This window comes from Oncorhynchus kisutch, linkage group LG19, assembly GCF_002021735.2.
Source record: "Oncorhynchus kisutch isolate 150728-3 linkage group LG19, Okis_V2, whole genome shotgun sequence".
Taxonomy (NCBI): domain Eukaryota; kingdom Metazoa; phylum Chordata; class Actinopteri; order Salmoniformes; family Salmonidae; genus Oncorhynchus; species Oncorhynchus kisutch.
The window spans coordinates 31232446-31250362 of NC_034192.2; the positions used below are offsets into that span (position 1 = coordinate 31232446).

A 17917-nucleotide genomic window follows, 5' to 3' on the forward strand; every position below is an offset into this window, starting at 1 on the left:
TTAATGCTCGTGAATATATTTAAGCTCATACTGTCACACACATGAATTCTTAAGCTGGTTATGTAAAGTTTATTAAGACAGAGGCTTGTTTCTACACTCCTTTCAGTACAGCCATAGGAAAATAGAATAGCTATAGCATCCAACACCACTATTTCTACACTGACTACGGCCTCAAACGGCCATCCCATCCAACAGCACACAAATAAAGTTTGAAAAAATTGGGAGACCGATTCATAAAATGATGAAAAGTAACACTCGCTATTAGTCAGTCTCTCTCTGCCTGCCCCGCATTCAAACCATCCCCCCAAAGCCCCTTCCCTTCCTTATCAGTCTGTTATGCAGCTTTCACCCAGACAGCCCAATTCTGATATTTTTCACTAAATGGTCTTATATACCAATCAGATCAGCTCTGAAAAAGATCTGATGTGAAAAGATCTGATGTAACTATTCAAAACAACAATTAGTGGGAAAAAAAAGATCAGAATTGGTCTGTCTGTGTAAACACAGCTTCATTGTGCTGTTCTCAGCATCAGGCCTAGCCTACCAACCACACTCACCCTCCCAACATCCTATGGCCCTGCAGCGATGGACTACATATGCTGCCACTAACGTGTGCAGTGGAGTCTGTTAGTGTGTGTCTGTGCTTGTGTATGTCTGTGTGTTGAATGCCACTCAGACAGACCACAGCAGTAGGCAGAGAGAGAGAGAGAGAGAGACAGGCAGCTGGGCGTGAGTAATGCATCCATCCAGGCCCAGGGAATCTGGGTCACAGTCACACCACTGTGGGACTTCAGGCAGACACTCTTATTTACTCTCACTAGATACTTATACTGCTGGGCGATGTTCACTAATGCAAACACTCCTCCTATACAAGCATACCGATAGTCAGCCTGGTTACTCTGTGGGATGGGTAGTCTATAGCTGCATTGACTGCCCACTCCTGATTGACATTGGAATGAGCATTCACTAGATGAAGGAGCAAAGAATGGACTAGGGAAGGACGTGGAACAGCGCCTAAGCAAAAACGTTTTTTTTTCTCTCACATTTCTCACATTCAGTCCACTTCAAAGGGTCAGAGGTTAATTGGGTATCATCATTATTCAATAGCCTATTACTAGGATAGAGGACTGGTTCTGTGCATTATTAGGCACATCTTAAAAACAAGGGGGATAGCATCATATATGCGTAATTGCATAGTTTATTGCCAGACCACCAGGCGTCCTGCTATGACGGTGCACGCTTCTCCCGCACGCTCTTCCCGTGCGGTGTCATTCCTGAACACGCAGTCAGGTGTCGCGTGTCTTTTGCGTTACCGGCGACGTCCATGATTTTCCCACGTCCACGTAGCGTTGGTTTTTTATCTCCCATTTTATCACCGGGAGAGCTGAGCTGCTGGATGAAATGTTTTGAGAGAAAACTGACGTCGTGTAGGCGTGGTGTGTGCCAGCGTGCAGAGAGAAGCCCACCGCAGAACCGTTAATCCAGTCCGGACACCACGTTTTAGTGGAATTTAGCCTACATTTGGCCAAACTTTATCATCCGCTGCTATTTATAAAGGGATTCATTCATAGCAGACTATTTGAGAGGATAAGTTTGTAACTCGCCTGCTCGATGGAAAAAAGAGAACGCCCAGCACAGCATCTCAAATCGAGGTGAGAGTGCGCTTTATAAACCGACGCCGAGGCACCGCTACCATAGTGAATGAGAACCAGCAACGTTTAACCAGACCGACAAGAATACCTCTCACTTGATGACTGACACCATTTAAGTAAGTTTATGTTGGCCAGCCCGATAGCTCTGTAGGCAAATTTGTGAATTTGTGTGACGTGCGCAAACTGACAGGCAGACTGTGGCTTCTGCAACGGGCGACATCCTCTGATATCCGGGTAGCGCTGCCAGTCATCACCTAACTCTATACTTCTATACTTCCGTCTTTAAATTTGTATCTTCTTTACACGGAGTCCGTGTAACATTGTATTATTGTGTCTAGCCTGCTGATGTTACAACATGGCCATGACAGATTGCTGATCTTCAGCTTTTTAGAGCCATCTTGGCCATGCATATGGATGTTGTGGTCTGCGGCAGGGCTGGCCATAGACATTTGGGGAGGGGGGGGGGGGGGGTAAATAGCTGATGTGCTAGGGACATGTCCATCACCAATATTACATGTCCATCTGACATGGCCATCTACTCTAGCCTACGGTACTGTAATATTGCCTGAATACTGTAAAATTGCTTGAAACAACTGGACGCATGTACATAATTTCTCCAAGTGGACACAAGATATGTGTCTCGCTTACATCACTAATGATGGTGATTAGAACGGGTGATCCGCAGGTGCTTTGGGCACCTAAACCCAGATTTGTCATCAAATGTGACTCTTTGCTAATTGGATCTTTAGAGCAACAGCTGCCTGGACCATTTGCTCTCTTCACTGCCTCTCCTCCAACCCTCAAACTCCTGACCCCCAACCTCTGCCCTTTTATCCCTGCCCTTCTAATAGATTTGGTATGGAGTCTAATGTGTGTCCCACTCTGCCTTGCCTTTCTCACTTTATCTCTCCTTGCTTTCAATGCTGGATCTGTATCCCTCTCCCTTTCTCACCCCTCACCTCTTACCCATCTCACCCCAGACCCCAGCCTTGAGTAGGGTAAGAGTGTTGGAGAAAACAAGAGATGGAGGCAGGTTTAATGAGGTTACTGGATGCATTGTCGTGTGTGAGGGGATGAGAGGCTGCTACTGCTATCGCTTCTGCTGCTACACACACACACACGGGCCAGGGCGATACCGGTATCGCAATTCTCTTTAGTAGCTAAGCAAGGAAACTAAACATGAAGTGGGTTTAACTTTAGGAAAACAGCCTGAATGTTGGAAACAAAAATCCCTATGTTGTCATCCATAGTCACAACTGATTTGTTTTCCCAAGCTAAAGCACACAACCTTTTACATACAACAGGTTTTTAAAGAACCAAAGAGTTTGGTCTGCTTGGTGTTTTCACTTTGGGAAAAAGCATTGGCACAGTGTTATCGTCCTGGCCCTGAACACACACACACACACACTGCTGTTTAAATCCCACACATTGCTCTATTAAAATTCAGCATAGTTCCATCATCACAGACAGTAGGTAGCAAGCAGTCCTTTTAATAGACTGCAATAGTATACTGTTGAGCCTTCTGTTCCCTCTCTTTACACAACACTGCAGCTCCCATCATGACTTGGACTGTTGTGAATATAGAGTTGTTTGTACTCACTAAAAACAAATGGTTCATTATAGCATATCACGTTGGGTTATTTTAACCCAATGCATTGAGTAGATTCTTCAAAACCCAGCGCATTGGGTTACGCCGATTTAAGGCAGCACCCCCGCACCTCTGATTCAGAGGGGTTGGGTTAAATGGGGAAGACACATTTCCGTTGAATGCATTGTTGTGCAACTGACTAGGGTTCCCCTTTCCCTTCCCTTTCCACTCACCACCCTCCCTATCAGTGGTGTAAAGTAACTAAGTAAAAAATAATTTGAAATCAAACTACTTCAGTAGTTTTTTCTTCTTCTGTACTTTACTATATATATTTTTGACAACTTTTACTCCAGAACATTCCTGAAGAAAATATGTACTTTTTACTCAAATATGTTTTCCCTGACACCCAAAAGTACTCATTACGTTTCAAAAGATCAGGCAGGACGGCAATATTGGTACAATTCATGCACCTATTAATATAACGTGTTGTCATCCCTACTGCCTCTGCTCTGGTGGACTCACTAAACACAAATAATGTGTTAGGAAATTGTGTTGGAGTGTGACCCTGACTGTTCGTAAATAGAAAAACAAGGAAATTGTGCCATCTGGTTTGATGTGTAGCGTTTACTTTGACTTTTTACTTTTGCACAAGTATGACAATTGAGTACTTTTTCCACCATTGTAAATTAGTGCATTTAAAAACACATACTTTTAGACTTTTACTCAAGTAGTAATTTACTGGGTGACTTTTACTTGAGTCATTTTCTGTTAAGGTATCTTTACTTTTACTCAAGTATGACAATTGAGTACTTTTTCCAACACTGCTCCCTATCCCTAATACATAAGATGTAAAATAAGTGTTCAAACAAGACCAATACACAGAGTTTCAAATGTCCAGCAAGTGTCCACTATATGCAATTACATTGAACCTTACACAGGTCTGTGAGCAGTGTAGCGTTCCCCCGAGCTGGCGGACAAATGGTTCTTGGCTCTGCCTTCCGGAGGTAGGCTATTGCTTGTTGACTCCAACCTTAAAAGTAACAACAAAGAAAGTTTAGCAGGTCTAGAAATGCCTTTGTCACACCATCGGGATAAGGGAAGCATTTCTATGCTCTACTGACAGTACAGGTGGACTGCATTGTAGAAATGATCATATTACAGTATGTGTACAGGTTGTGTTAAGGGCATATCATTTCCCCATCCATTTTGTATGACCGTGGAGGCATCATGCCAGGAACCACCTTCAGGTCCACTTTGCCAAATGGGTCTAAAGGGGAAAACGACATCAAACACATCTCAAATGAATAAATATGCCTCGTTTTGGGTTGGCACATGCGCTCCAGCCAATATGTTGCAGATAGTGTTGAGTAGGTTAGTTTACACGATGAGATTATTATGGATTAGAGCGAGAATATTTTGGTCAAGCATCGATCATCTTGTCATCAGAATAAGACCCTTGACATCTATTGGGAACGAGCATCAAGTGCATACCCTGCACTTTCACCACCCTGTGAAGTTGATCATAACTTATTTCATCTGTAGCATAATAAACTGCATGGTTTCCTGAGTCGTAGTGGGAGGAGCACATACCATGTCATCGCGTGACTCCAAGTTTACTTCAATTTGATGGTTATTATATCAATATTTGCGACTTAAAGGTGTTTTTACTGCCATTTCCTCCATACTTAATTTTACTGACACAAAAAGATCCCACCATGTCTAACGAACACATTTTGTCGGAATTTATACAATTGTACCGCAACGTCCTGTTTCCGTCACAGTTGTTGTGATATTTGTTTCTACGGTATAACTTTACTCGTATAAAAACTGTGTATGGAAACGTGGTTAATGTCCAAGAGTGAACAGATGTGTCAAAAACATTATTATTATTATTATTATAGCTCTAGGTATTTGTCATATTGTCTTAACATTAGAAGGGTTTCAGCATCCTCTGCCAGGTCACTTTTCCTCTTCTCCCCCTATGGAAGGTCCAATCCTGGGCCTGGAGGCTGGCCAGACCTGTTCTGTAAGTCCACAATCTGCTCTCTCCCTCTCTGCTGCAGCTTTTATCACAGCACAGCCTGCCGTGTGTTTGTGTGTGTGTGTGTGTGTGTGTGAATCCTGTAGTGAATTAATGTACAGTATGTGAGGAGTGTGCCCCTCTGTGTGTGTCTCCCATCCTTTCAGTGATGGCAAAAGTACCCAATTGTCATCCTTGAGCAAAAGTAAGATATTTTCAAATAGAAAATGACTCAAGTAAAAGTGAAAGTCACCCAGTAAAATACTACTTGAGTAAAAGTCTAAAAAGTATTTGGTTTTGAATATACTTAAGTTTAAAAAGTACATGTAATTGCTCAAATATACTTAAGTATCAAAAGTGAAAGTATAAATAATTTTAAATTTCTTATATTAAGCAAACCAGAAGGCACCATTTTTCTTGTTATTTAATTTTTTTACAGATAGCCAGGGGCACACTCCAACACTCAGACATCATTTACAAACGAAACATGTGTTTAGTGAGTGCCAGATCAGAGGCTTTTCCTGTCCTGCTAAGCATTCAAAATGTTCTAATTGTCTTTAGGAATGTAGTGAAGTAAAAGTACTCAAATATAAATAGTAAAGTACAGATACCCAAAAAACAACTAACAAGTATTTTTACTTAATTACTTTACACCACTGAACCTTTTTATAGGTACATTTTAAACCCAGTCAGTGCGTAGTTAGTGGGTGTTCTGTCTCACTTCAGTCACTTTGGCTATATTGATATTTAACCCAGCCGTGTATGTTCATGCGTGTGTGTGGGCTCTGTTGTGCAGACTGGCCTAGAGGTGGTCCATCTGTGTTTGGCTAATGAGCTCTGGACCAGTCTAAAGGCATCTGCCTTTATTGCCACGCTACTTTTGCACTGTTAAGCTGGTACTGCTGCCATATCTGTTCTCTGGCAATGACACCTTTACTACAAAGCAGTGCAGTACACTGTCAATCATGATGGTACATCGTATGGTACCACAACTAAAGCTCCCTGAGTACAATGTAGTGTGTAAAACACAGGGACAGGAAACTCCGGAAGGAAGATGTTTGTAATAATATTACATTTTTTGGTTTAGGTTCAGGTTGGTCATTTGGCTGTTCGGAAGGGATTTTTTTTAATAACATATCACCTTAGGCTGCTAATGTATTGTACTGTATGGTGGTGAGTGTTGGTGAGAGACTGTTTGGATAGCGATTCTGCTGTTTGGTAGTATTGGATATTTGGTTCTGTCTGTTCCTAGTGTTTGCGGTATTGCTACTGAGTGAATCTTCAGGGGACTTTTAAAGTGGAAGTCTGCCTCTCTTAGTTGGTTGGTTATGAATCTCCTCAGAAGTATTTCCTCACCATGTCCCATTCTCCTGCTCTGTTGTGTTAATAAGCTCTTTGTTGTTTTTGTTAAGCAGATTGTCTCAGTGCCACATTTGACTAGCTAGGCCTCTGAGGAGCGGGTTCGTCCTTCACTCTGTTTCCTTTTCATATGACTTGACTGTTCAAACATGGAACTTTGAGCAATATTTCCCAATAGAGAGTGTATACATTTAATTGGGTGTATGAATTGGTTGTGCAGACTAGCGTGATAGTCATGTTAAATATACAGTACCAGTCAAATGTTTGAACACACCTACTCATTCAAGGGATTCTTCTTTTATTTTTTACTATTTTCTACATTGTAGAATAATAGTGAAGACATCAAAACTATGGAATCACTTAGTAACCCAAAAAAATGGAATATATTTGAGATTCTTCAAAGTAGTCACCCTTTTCCTTGATGACAGCTTTGCATACTCTTGGCATTCTCTCAACCAGCTTCAAGAGGTAGTCACCTGGAATGCATTTCAATTAACAGGTGTGCCTTGTTAAAAGTACATTTGTGGAATTTCTTTCCTTCTTAATGTGTTTGAGCCAGTCAGTTGTGTTGTGACAAGGTAGGGGTGGTATACAGAAGATGACCATATTTGGTAAAAGACCAGGTACATATTATGGCAAGAACAGCTCAAATAAGCAAAGAGAAACGACAGTCCATCATTACTTTATCTGCAGTCGCAAAAACTATCAAGCGCTATGATGAATCTGGCCCTTATGAGGACCACAACAGGAAAGGAAGACCCAGAGTTACCTCTGCTGCAGAGGATAACTTTATTAGAGTTATCTGCACCTCAAATTGCAGCCCAAATGAATGCTTCACAGAGTTGAAGTAACAGACACATCTCAGCAGTTTGGGCCACCTGGCTCATTGCAAACTGTGTGAAGACAAACTTCGCCAAACGGGGGATGATTTAACAAAAGCGCATTTTCAAAAAAAGCTCAATCGTTGCACGAATGTAACTAACCATAAACATCAATGCCTTTCTTAAAATCAATACAGAGAGGTATATTTTTTAAAACCTGCATATTTAGTTAAAAGAGTTCCAGGTTAGCAGGCAATATTAACCAGGGAAATTGTGTCACTTCTCTTGCATTAATTGCACGCAGAGTCAGGGTATATGCAACAGTTTGGGCCGCCTGGCTCGTTGCGAACTAATTTGGCAGAATTTTACGTAATTATGACATAACATTGAAGGTTGTGCAATGTAACAGGAATATTTAGACTTATGGATGCCACCCGTTAGATAAAATACGGAACGGTTTCGTATTTCACTGAAAGAATAAACGTTTTATTTTCGAAATGATAGTTTCCAGATTTGACCATATTAATGACATATGGCTTGTATTTCTGTGTGTTATTATGTTATAATTAAGTCTATGATTTGATAGAGCAGTCTGACTGAACGGTGGTAGGCAGCAGCAGGCTTGTAAGCATTCATTCAAACAGCACTTTCGTGCGTTTGCCAGCAGCTCTTCCCTGTGCTTCATGCATTGAGCTGTTTATGACTTCAAGCCTATCAACTCCCGAGATTAGGCTGGTGTAACCGATGTGAAATGGCTAGCTAGTTAACGGGGTGCGTGCTAATAGCGTTTCAATCGGTGACGTAACTCGCTCTGAGACCTTGAAGTAGTTGTTTCCCTTGCCCTGCAAGGGCCGCGGCTTTTGTGGAGCGATGGGTAGCGATGCTTCGAGGGTGGCTGTTGTCGATGTTTTCCTGGTTCGAGCCCAGGTAGGGGCGAGGAGAGGGACGGAAGCTATACTGTTACACTGGCAATACTAAAGTGCCTATAAGAACATCCAATAGTCAAAGGTATATGAAATACAAATGGTATAGATAGAAATAGTCCTATAATAACTACAACCTAAAACTTCTTACCTGGGAATATTGAAGACCCATATTAAAAGAAACCACCAGCTTTCATATGTTCTCATGTTCTTCGCAAGGAACTTAAATGTCTTACATGGCACATATTGCACTTTTACTTTCTTCTCCAACACTTTGTTTTTGCATTATTTCAACCAAATTGACCATTATCATTATTTATTTGAGACTAAATTGATTTTGTTTATGTATTATATTGAGTTAAAATAAGTGTTTCATTCAGTATTGTTGTAATTGTCATTATTACAAATTAAAATAAAATTGGCCGATTTTAATCGGTATCAGCTTTTTTGGTCCCCCCAATAATCGGTATCGGCGTTGAAAAATCATAATCGCCTCCAGGCTGTGTAAGGGCTATTTAACCAAGGAGAGTGATGGAGTGCTGCATCAGATGACCTGGCCTCCACAATCACCTGACCTCAACCTAATTGAGAGGGTTTGGGATGAGTTGGACTGCAGAGTGAAGTAAAAGCAGCCAACAAGTGCTCAACATATGTTAGTTTCTTCCCTTGTAAAACAACACAGCTTCCCGTTTAATACATTCCTGATTTTCCCTGGACCAATAACTTCCCCAGACACACGGTGGTGGACGTGCACATCTGTTCCAGGGATGGCAGATGTGAAGTGGTTGTGTTTGATGTGCTACTGGGCTGGAAGACTAGAGGGGCATGCCGTTCACATTCCAAAACAGAGATTGCAAAATGCATGGAGTTCATATCGACAAATTCACCCTGCAATTGAGCGCTAAATCAAAACTACACCCACAAACACGTATTTGAGCTACAAGCTGAGCCATGCTTCTCATCCTGTTGGTATTGATTGCACAATTTAATTATTCTCCAAACATGGTATAACCCTTCGCTGATCGCTCGACACACAACATTTTGAGCATAGCTTGTTGGCAGACTCTGGTTAGGAATGAATGGGTCGGTGTGTGTTTGTAAATAGATGTTAGTAAGAATACAGATGTGGTTTTCTTTATGTGTGTGTGTGGCTGTGTGCAATGTCCTCTCATTTCTCTCCCTCTCTGTGTGTGTGTGTGAGTGAGTGAATGGGAGAATGAGCTTTCCTCTCCACTCTGCTGCGTGACATCATCATAGCAACGGACAGGATGGAGGTGGGAAAGTAGGGCAGATTGGGGGGAGGAGGCAGAGGAGGTTCAGTGTGATTGCCCCTCCACCTCTCTCTCTCTCCATCTCTTCCTGTCTTCCTGTTTTCACCCAGTGCCTGCCTGTTCATTCTGTCTGTCGGTGTGGTAGAGCGCTCCCCTGCCCCGCAGCAATACATTTCTGACTCCGTCATCCTCGTCTGAGAGAGATGGTCTCTAGATAAAGAAATAACATAGTCTGTGTGTGTTCGGTGTGAGTGCAACACAGGTGTGTGTGACGAGATGTCTGAAATCCTCCGGGAGACACTTCCCTCTTTCACAGGGTCCTTTAATGTGGGAGGAGTGAAGTTTAAGAGCACGAGTTGCCTTGGTAACAATTGCTGCCATCTGTGTGAGTGGTGTGCGGGCGGGAAAGGATGGCGTAGCCTCCGGTCTTAATGCTTCATCTCCATTTTGAATGATTTATTTATTACTCAGCAGAACTGGATGGTTACTGGGTTACGCTGGAACACTTCCTTAGCCTTATGAATCTAGAAAGAGTGAGGGTACTGTTTATATATTCTGTCATGCTGTCTCATAAACTAACTTCTCACATCTGCAGCACAACATGGCTGGTAGCGTTATAACTGCAAAGCGGAGGGCAGAAGGTATCTAAGGAGTGGGGATGGATCTGGGGAGGACCGACACAAGGGTGGGAGGTTTGAGATGAGAGGAAAGAGGCCAGCAGAGGTCTGAGGATTAGATGTGGACTCCCTCGGATGGCTGAAGAGTGCTTTATTTCTTAATTTTTATTTAACCTTTATTTAACTAGGCTTGGGGAGAGGAGAGACTGAATAATTTGTAGTAGTCCCAGACCATTCAATAGTAGTCCCAGACCATTCAATAGTAGTCCCAGACCATTCAATAGTAGTCCCAGACCATTCAATAGTAGTCCCAGACCATTCAATAGTAGTCCCAGACCATTCAATAGTAGTCCCAGACCATTCAATAGTAGTCCCAGACCATTCAATAGTAGTCCCAGACCATCCAATAGTAGTCCCAGACCATCCAATAGTAGTCCCAGACCATCCAATAGTAGTCCCAGACCATCCAATAGTAGTCCCAGACCATCCAATAGTAGTCCCAGACCATCCAATAGAGGGTTCTCTTGGCTGTAGTAGTAGATGGTTCTCTTGGCTGTAGTAGTAGATGGTTCTCTTGGCTGCGGTAGTAGTAGATGGTTCTCTCGGCTGCGGTAGTAGTAGTAGATGGTTCTCTCGGCTGCGGTAGTAGTAGATGGTTCTCTCGGCTGCGGTAGTAGTAGATGGTTCTCTCGGCTGCGGTAGTAGTAGATGGTTCTCTCGGCTGCGGTAGTAGTAGATGGTTCTCTCGGCTGCGGTAGTAGTAGATGGTTCTCTCGGCTGCGGTAGTAGTAGATGGTTCTCTCGGCTGCGGTAGTAGTAGATGGTTCTCTCGGCTGCGGTAGTAGTAGATGGTTCTCTCGGCTGCGGTAGTAGTAGATGGTTCTCTCGGCTGCGGTAGTAGGAGATGGTTCTCTCGGCTGCGGTGGTAGTAGAGGGTTCGGTAGTGATAGTCGAGGCTCCTCTCGGCTGCGGTGGTAGTAGTGGTAGAGGCTCCTCTCGGCTGCGGTGGTAGTAGTGGTAGAGGCTCCTCTCGGCTGCGGTGGTAGTAGTAAAGGGTTCTCTCGGTTGCGGTGGTAGTAGTAGAGACTCCTCTCGGCTGCGGTGGTAATAGAGGGTTCGGTAGTGGTAGTCGAGGCTCCTCTCGGCTGCGGTGGTAGTAGTGGTAGTCGAGGCTCCTCTCGGCTGCGGTGGTAGTAGTGGTAGAGGCTCCTCTCGGCTGCGGTGGTAGTAGTAGAGGGTTCTCTCGGCTGCGGTGGTAGTAGAGGGTTCGGTAGTGGTAGTCGAGGCTCCTCTCGGCTGCGGTGGTAGTAGTGGTAGAGGCTCCTCTCGGCTGCGGTGGTAGTAGTAGAGGGTTCTCTCGGTTGCGGTGGTAGTAGTAGAGACTCCTCTCGGCTGCGGTGGTAATAGAGGGTTCGGTAGTGGTAGTCGAGGCTCCTCTCGGCTGCGGTGGTAGTAGTGGTAGAGGCTCCTCTCGGCTGCGGTGGTAGTAGTGGTAGAGGCTCCTCTCGGCTGCGGTGGTAGTAGTAGAGGGTTCTCTCGGTTGCGGTGGTAGTAGTAGAGACTCCTCTCGGCTGCGGTGGTAATAGAGGGTTCGGTAGTGGTAGTCGAGGCTCCTCTCGGCTGCGGTGGTAGTAGTGGTAGAGGCTCCTCTCGGCTGCGGTGGTAGTAGTGGTAGAGGCTCCTCTCGGCTGCGGTGGTAGTAGTAGAGGGTTCTCTCGGTTGCGGTGGTAGTAGTAGAGACTCCTCTCGGCTGCGGTGGTAATAGAGGGTTCGGTAGTGGTAGTCGAGGCTCCTCTCGGCTGCGGTGGTAGTAGTGGTAGAGGCTCCTCTCGGCTGCGGTGGTAGTAGTGGTAGAGGCTCCTCTCGGCTGCGGTGGTAGTAGTAGAGGGTTCTCTCGGTTGCGGTGGTAGTAGTAGAGACTCCTCTCGGCTGCGGTGGTAATAGAGGGTTCGGTAGTGGTAGTCGAGGCTCCTCTCGGCTGCGGTGGTAGTAGTGGTAGAGGCTCCTCTCGGCTGCGGTGGTAGTAGTAGAGGGTTCTCTCGGTTGCGGTGGTAGTAGTAGAGACTCCTCTCGGCTGCGGTGGTAATAGAGGGTTCGGTAGTGGTAGTCGAGGCTCCTCTCGGCTGCGGTGGTAGTAGTAGAGGGTTCTCTCTGTTGCGGTGGTAGTAGTAGTAGAGACTCCTCTTGGCTGCTGCGGTAGTAGTAGTAGAGACTCCTCTTGGCTGCTGCGGTAGTAGTAGTAGACTCCTCTCGGCTGCTGCGGTAGTAGTAGTAGTAGAGACTTCTCTCGGCTGCTGCGGTAGTAGTAGTAGTAGTAGAGACTCCTCTCGGCTGCTGCGGTAGTAGTAGTAGTAGAGACTCCTCTCGGCTGCTGCGGTAGTAGTAGTAGTAGTAGAGACTCCTCTCGGCTGCTGCGGTAGTAGTAGTAGAGACTCCTCTCGGCTGCTGCGGTAGTAGTAGTAGTAGAGACTCCTCTCGGCTGCTGCGGTAGTAGTAGTAGTAGTAGAGACTCCTCTCGGCTGCTGCGGTAGTAGTAGTAGTAGTAGAGACTCCTCTCGGCTGCTGCGGTAGTAGTAGTAGTAGTAGAGACTCCTCTCGGCTGCTGCGGTAGTAGTAGTAGTAGAGACTCCTCTCGGCTGCTGCGGTAGTAGTAGTAGTAGTAGAGACTCCTCTCGGCTGCTGCGGTAGTAGTAGTAGTAGAGACTCCTCTCGGCTGCTGCGGTAGTAGTAGTAGTAGAGACTCCTCTCGGCTGCTGCGGTAGTAGTAGTAGTAGAGACTCCTCTCGGCTGCTGCGGTGGTAGTAGTAGGGACTCCTCTCGGCTGCTGCGGTGGTAGTAGTAGGGACTCCTCTCGGCTGCTGCGGTGGTAGTAGTAGGGACTCCTCTCGGCTGCTGCGGTGGTAGTAGTAGGGACTCCTCTCGGCTGCTGCGGTGGTAGTAGTAGGGACTCCTCTCGGCTGCTGCGGTGGTAGTAGTAGGGACTCCTCTCGGCTGCTGCGGTGGTAGTAGTAGGGACTCCTCTCGGCTGCTGCGGTGGTAGTAGTAGGGACTCCTCTCGGCTGCTGCGGTGGTGGTAGTAGTAGAGGGTTCTCTCGGCTGCTGCGGTGGTGGTAGTAGTAGAGGGTTCTCTCGACTGCGGTGGTAGTAGAGGGTTCTCTCGGCTGCTGCGGTGGTGGTAGTAGTAGAGGGTTCTCTCGACTGCGGTGGTAGTAGAGGGTTCTCTCGACTGCGGTGGTAGTAGAGGGTTCTCTCGACTGCGGTGGTAGTAGAGGGTTCTCTCGACTGCGGTAGTAGTAGTAGAGGGTTCTCTCGACTGCGGTAGTAGTAGTAGAGGGTTCTCTCGGCTGCGGTAGTAGTAGTAGAGGGTTCTCTCGGCTGCGGTAGTAGTAGTAGAGGGTTCTCTCGGCTGCGGTAGTAGTAGTAGAGGGTTCTCTCGGCTGCGGCAGTAGTAGTAGAGGGTTCTCTCGGCTGCGGCAGTGGTAGTAGAGGGTTCTCTCGGCTGCGGCAGTGGTAGTAGAGGGTTCTCTCGGCTGCGGTAGTTGTAGTAGTAGAGTTGTAGTAGAGGGTTCGCTTGGCTGTAGTAGTAGTAGTAGAGGGTTCGCTTGGCTGTAGTAGTAGTAGTAGTAGAGGGTTCGCTTGGCTGTAGTAGTAGTAGTAGAGGGTTCGCTTGGCTGTAGTAGTAGTAGTAGTAGTAGAGGGTTCGCTTGGCTGTAGTAGTAGTAGAGGGTTCGCTTGGCTGTAGAAGTAGTAGTAGAGGGTTCGCTTGGCTGTAGTAGTAGTAGTAGAGGGTTCGCTTGGCTGTAGTAGTAGTAGTAGAGGGTTCGCTTGGCTGTAGTAGTAGTAGTAGAGAGTTCGCTTGGCTGTAGTAGTAGTAGTAGAGGGTTCGCTTGGCTGTAGTAGTAGTAGTAGAGGGTTCGCTTGGCTGTAGTAGTAGTAGTAGAGGGTTCGCTTGGCTGTAGTAGTAGTAGTAGAGGGTTCGCTTGGCTGTAGTAGTAGTAGTAGAGGGTTCGCTTGGCTGTAGTAGTAGTAGTAGAGGGTTCGCTTGGCTGTAGTAGTAGTAGTAGAGGGTTCGCTTGGCTGTAGTAGTAGTAGTAGAGGGTTCGCTTGGCTGTAGTAGTAGTAGTAGAGGGTTCGCTTGGCTGTAGTAGTAGTAGTAGAGGGTTCGCTTGGCTGTAGTAGTAGTAGTAGAGGGTTCGCTTGGCTGTAGTAGTAGTAGTAGAGGGTTCGCTTGGCTGTAGTAGTGTAGTAGTAGTAGAGGGTTCGCTTGGCTGTAGTAGTAGTAGTAGTAGAGGGTTCGCTTGGCTGTAGTAGTAGTAGAGGGTTCGCTTGGCTGTAGTAGTAGTAGTAGTAGAGGGTTCGCTTGGCTGTAGTAGTAGTAGGAGGAGGAGGAGGAGGAGGTTCTCTTGGCCCTGGCCAGACAGAATTTCATGCACGATGGAGCCTCTAAGCGGATCCCATGGAGAGGAATTGGATTATGATAAATGGCCTGCCAGTGTGCTCTCTGTGGGTGTTGAAATAGTGTGTGTGTGTCTCTGTGTGAGCTCTGTGGATGTTGAAATAGTGTGTGTCTGTCTGTGTGAGCTCTGTGGATGTTGAAAGTGTCTGTGTGAGCATGTGTGGGTGTTTCCAGGTCTCATAATATAATGTTTTCCTCAAGCTCCACTCTGCTGGCCTATGATTTTTGTTTTCACATTACTTACCTGTTGTTCTTATCGCTCTCTGCAGGACAGACGTGGATCTTCAGCCAGTGATGTAGACTAGGATGATGAAGTTACATAGGGAAGGCTGTGTGGGGAGGAAGAGCATCGCCTGATTCTCCTCCACTTCCTCATCCCCTCTGAGTCGTGTCCTCTGATTGGGTGGGCGGAGCACAATGTCATCGACCACACCCACCTCAGCCCCGCCTTCCAAGAAGACGCGTGGGAAGGAGAGGACGGAGGTCATGGGCGACTTGCCGCAGACAGCCAATGAGGAGCTGAGGAGCAAGCTGATGGATTTCCAGATAGAACTGCAGCAGGAGAAGGGCAAGGTAGGCCCGCCCCCTCTATACAATGATCCACTGTTAATTATAAACTGGGTGGTTCGAGCCCAGAATGTTGATTGGCTGACAGCCATGGTATATTAGGCCATATACCACTGGTATGACAAAACATGTATTTTTACTGCTCTAATTACGTTGGTATCCAGTTTATAATAACAATAAGGCACCTCGGGGGTTTGTGCTATATGGCCAATATACCTCGGCTAAGGTCTGTATCCAGGCACGTTGCGTTGTGCTTAAGAACAGCCCTTATCCGTTGTATGTTGGCCATATACCACACCTCCTTGGGCCTTATTGCTTAATGATACTATTAGGAAATCATTAACACTCTCTCTTTTTCCTATTTCCCCTGCAAACCTCTCCTCCCCTTTGCCTCTCTCCTCCCCTGTCCTCTATCCCACCGTCCTCTCCTTCCGCTGGGTAGGTCTCTAAGCTGAGAGAGCGTCTCCAGGAGCAGAGGCAAGCCAGGGAGCTGGAACAACACAAACACACAGTGGTCCTCACCGACCTCCGCGCCAAACTGCACGAGGAGAAGCTCCGCGAGCTGGCTTCCGCTCGCGAGTCGTTGGCACGGCAACACGAGTTGGAGCTATCACGTACCATTAAGATCCGCGACGGGGAGGTGCAGCGGCTCCAGGGGCTGGTCCATGCGCTAAGGGACGGGGCGGCTGACAAGCTGAAGAGCGCCCTGCTAGGAGAGGCCCGGGAGGAGGCCAGGAGGGCCTTCGATGGGGAGAGACTCAAACTGCAGCAGGAGGTAGGTTGACCTTGGGAATCAACTTGAATCCAACTTGCATTGTTGTATTAGATTTTGTCATTTTTTCCCCCCATGGTCAATCAGAATCACAGGTAGATGCCTCTTGTTTTCAGTATGAGAAGTTTGACTGTTTTAGTCTGGTTTTGAAAGTTCTTATTTAAAGAAACAGAGCGTCTTCTTTGTTTCTGGACTAGCAGAGTCCTATGACATTATTATCTCCTGAATCATCTTAATTGCTTCAGGGTCCCAGTACTTGGAAGTGTATATACACTCTAATTGTGTCTGTTTGTGTGTGTACCCCTCAGGTCATGAAGCAGGAGACGGCACGGAAGCAGGTTGAGGAGGCTCTGGCTAACGCACTGCAGGCAGACAAGGCCAAAGCAGCCGACCTCCGAACAGCCTACCAGCAGCACCAGGATGAGATTAACCGCATCAAGAGAGACTGCGAGAGAGACATCCGAAGGGTGGTGAGTCGACCGTAACATGGCCGCCACGCCTTAGCCCGATCACATAACCCCTGATTGATCCTAACCCACATCAAACAAGACCATGTGAGAGACGACATGGTTGTCTGGTGCTGAGTGACCTGAAAGTTAACCAAATTCCAAACCAACATAAATCATAGTTAAGTGAAACTGGAATTACCCTCAAGCAATAGATTGATTCCTCAGATCCTGTACTGCTGAGTTCCCTGCATGCACTTCCCTGTATGCACTCGATCTGAACAGTAGCTTGAATTGCACTGTGTCCTATGTTGATCTCCAGTTCTATTTCACACTGTGTAGTATTGCTTTTCAGAGACCCAGGGTAGCACAGGTAACACACACCGACTGTTGACGACAAGACAGAAGAACACAGCATGCTAGCACAGGGCCGTAAAAGAGGTATCTCTAACCGGTTTTACAGCCGGGCCATTTGACTAATATCATTTTACTGGGATAAGGAGAGGGAAAGGAGGCGAGAGTGAGCGGAGCAGTGAGATGAAGACCGGAAGAGAGAAGGGGGAGTGTGAACTAGGATTCATGACTGAATTACACTCAACGGTGTTGGTGTCGCATACCTGTTCGTTCACTCGTCTGTGGTTGGGAAAGGATGAGCCGTTGGTGGAGGAAGGGAACAATGGGGTAGAAAGAGAGTGCAGGTCGGGTTAAGGCGGGCGAGTTCCAGAGTGAACATTTAGATGTCTATCACTCTCTCTCTCCTTTCTTTCTCTCTCATATCGCTCTGTCTCCCTCTCTCCTCCTCTCCATCCTCCCATCTTTCTTAGATGGATGAGCTGAAGGGGAAGGACCGTGTGGTGTCTGCGTTGGAGAGGGAGCTGGGGTTGCAGGCAGGTTATGCTCAGAAGCTCCAGCTGCAGAAGGAGGCTCTGGACGAGCAGCTGGGCCAAGTCAGGGAGGCAGAGAGGCACCACGGCAGTCCCAAGAGAGAGGTGGTCCCTACCCTGGGGGAAACCCAGGACTATATCAACAACCAGGTGAGGACAGCCCCATTTTTAAAATACACACGCACACACTTGTGCACAAACACATTTTACTGACATGGTATTTTTCAAAAACCTTGTGGTCAACTCATTCACACATTGTCTTTGTCTCTAATCATCTCCCCAATTTATGTCGGTCTCTCTCTGTGTCTCTCTCTCTCTGTCTGTGTCTCTCTCAGGAGGTGGAAGATCTTCGGGATGCGAGGAGGTTCCAGCTGAAGATAGCTGAGCTCCACTCTGTTACCAGGAAGCTGGAGGACAGGAACGCACTGCTGGCAGATGAGAGGAACGAACTGGTGAGGAACACACACGTACACAAACACACACAGACAATAACTTGGTGGATAACTGAACATTGTAGGGACATTATGGGGACTTATGGGTA

The 17917-nt window shown here is 46.4% G+C and overlaps 1 protein-coding gene across 2 annotated transcripts in view; it reads left to right on the top strand.

The window, feature by feature from the left end:
* The first annotated feature begins 1253 nt into the window (after nucleotides 1–1253).
* Nucleotides 1254–17917, top strand: part of jakmip1 (janus kinase and microtubule interacting protein 1) — a 47913-nt gene continuing 31249 nt past the window's right edge. Inside the window, exons 1-6 of one of the 2 annotated variants that reach the window (XM_020452535.2) lie at nucleotides 1254–1768; nucleotides 14977–15280; nucleotides 15717–16049; nucleotides 16355–16516; nucleotides 17317–17526; nucleotides 17712–17828. In XM_020452535.2, the coding sequence (XP_020308124.2) occupies nucleotides 15125–15280; nucleotides 15717–16049; nucleotides 16355–16516; nucleotides 17317–17526; nucleotides 17712–17828 (978 nt within the window). In that variant the 5' untranslated portion in view covers nucleotides 1254–1768; nucleotides 14977–15124. The remainder of the gene's footprint in view (nucleotides 1769–14976; nucleotides 15281–15716; nucleotides 16050–16354; nucleotides 16517–17316; nucleotides 17527–17711; nucleotides 17829–17917) is intronic. The other variant, XM_031797699.1, reaches the window with a different exon arrangement.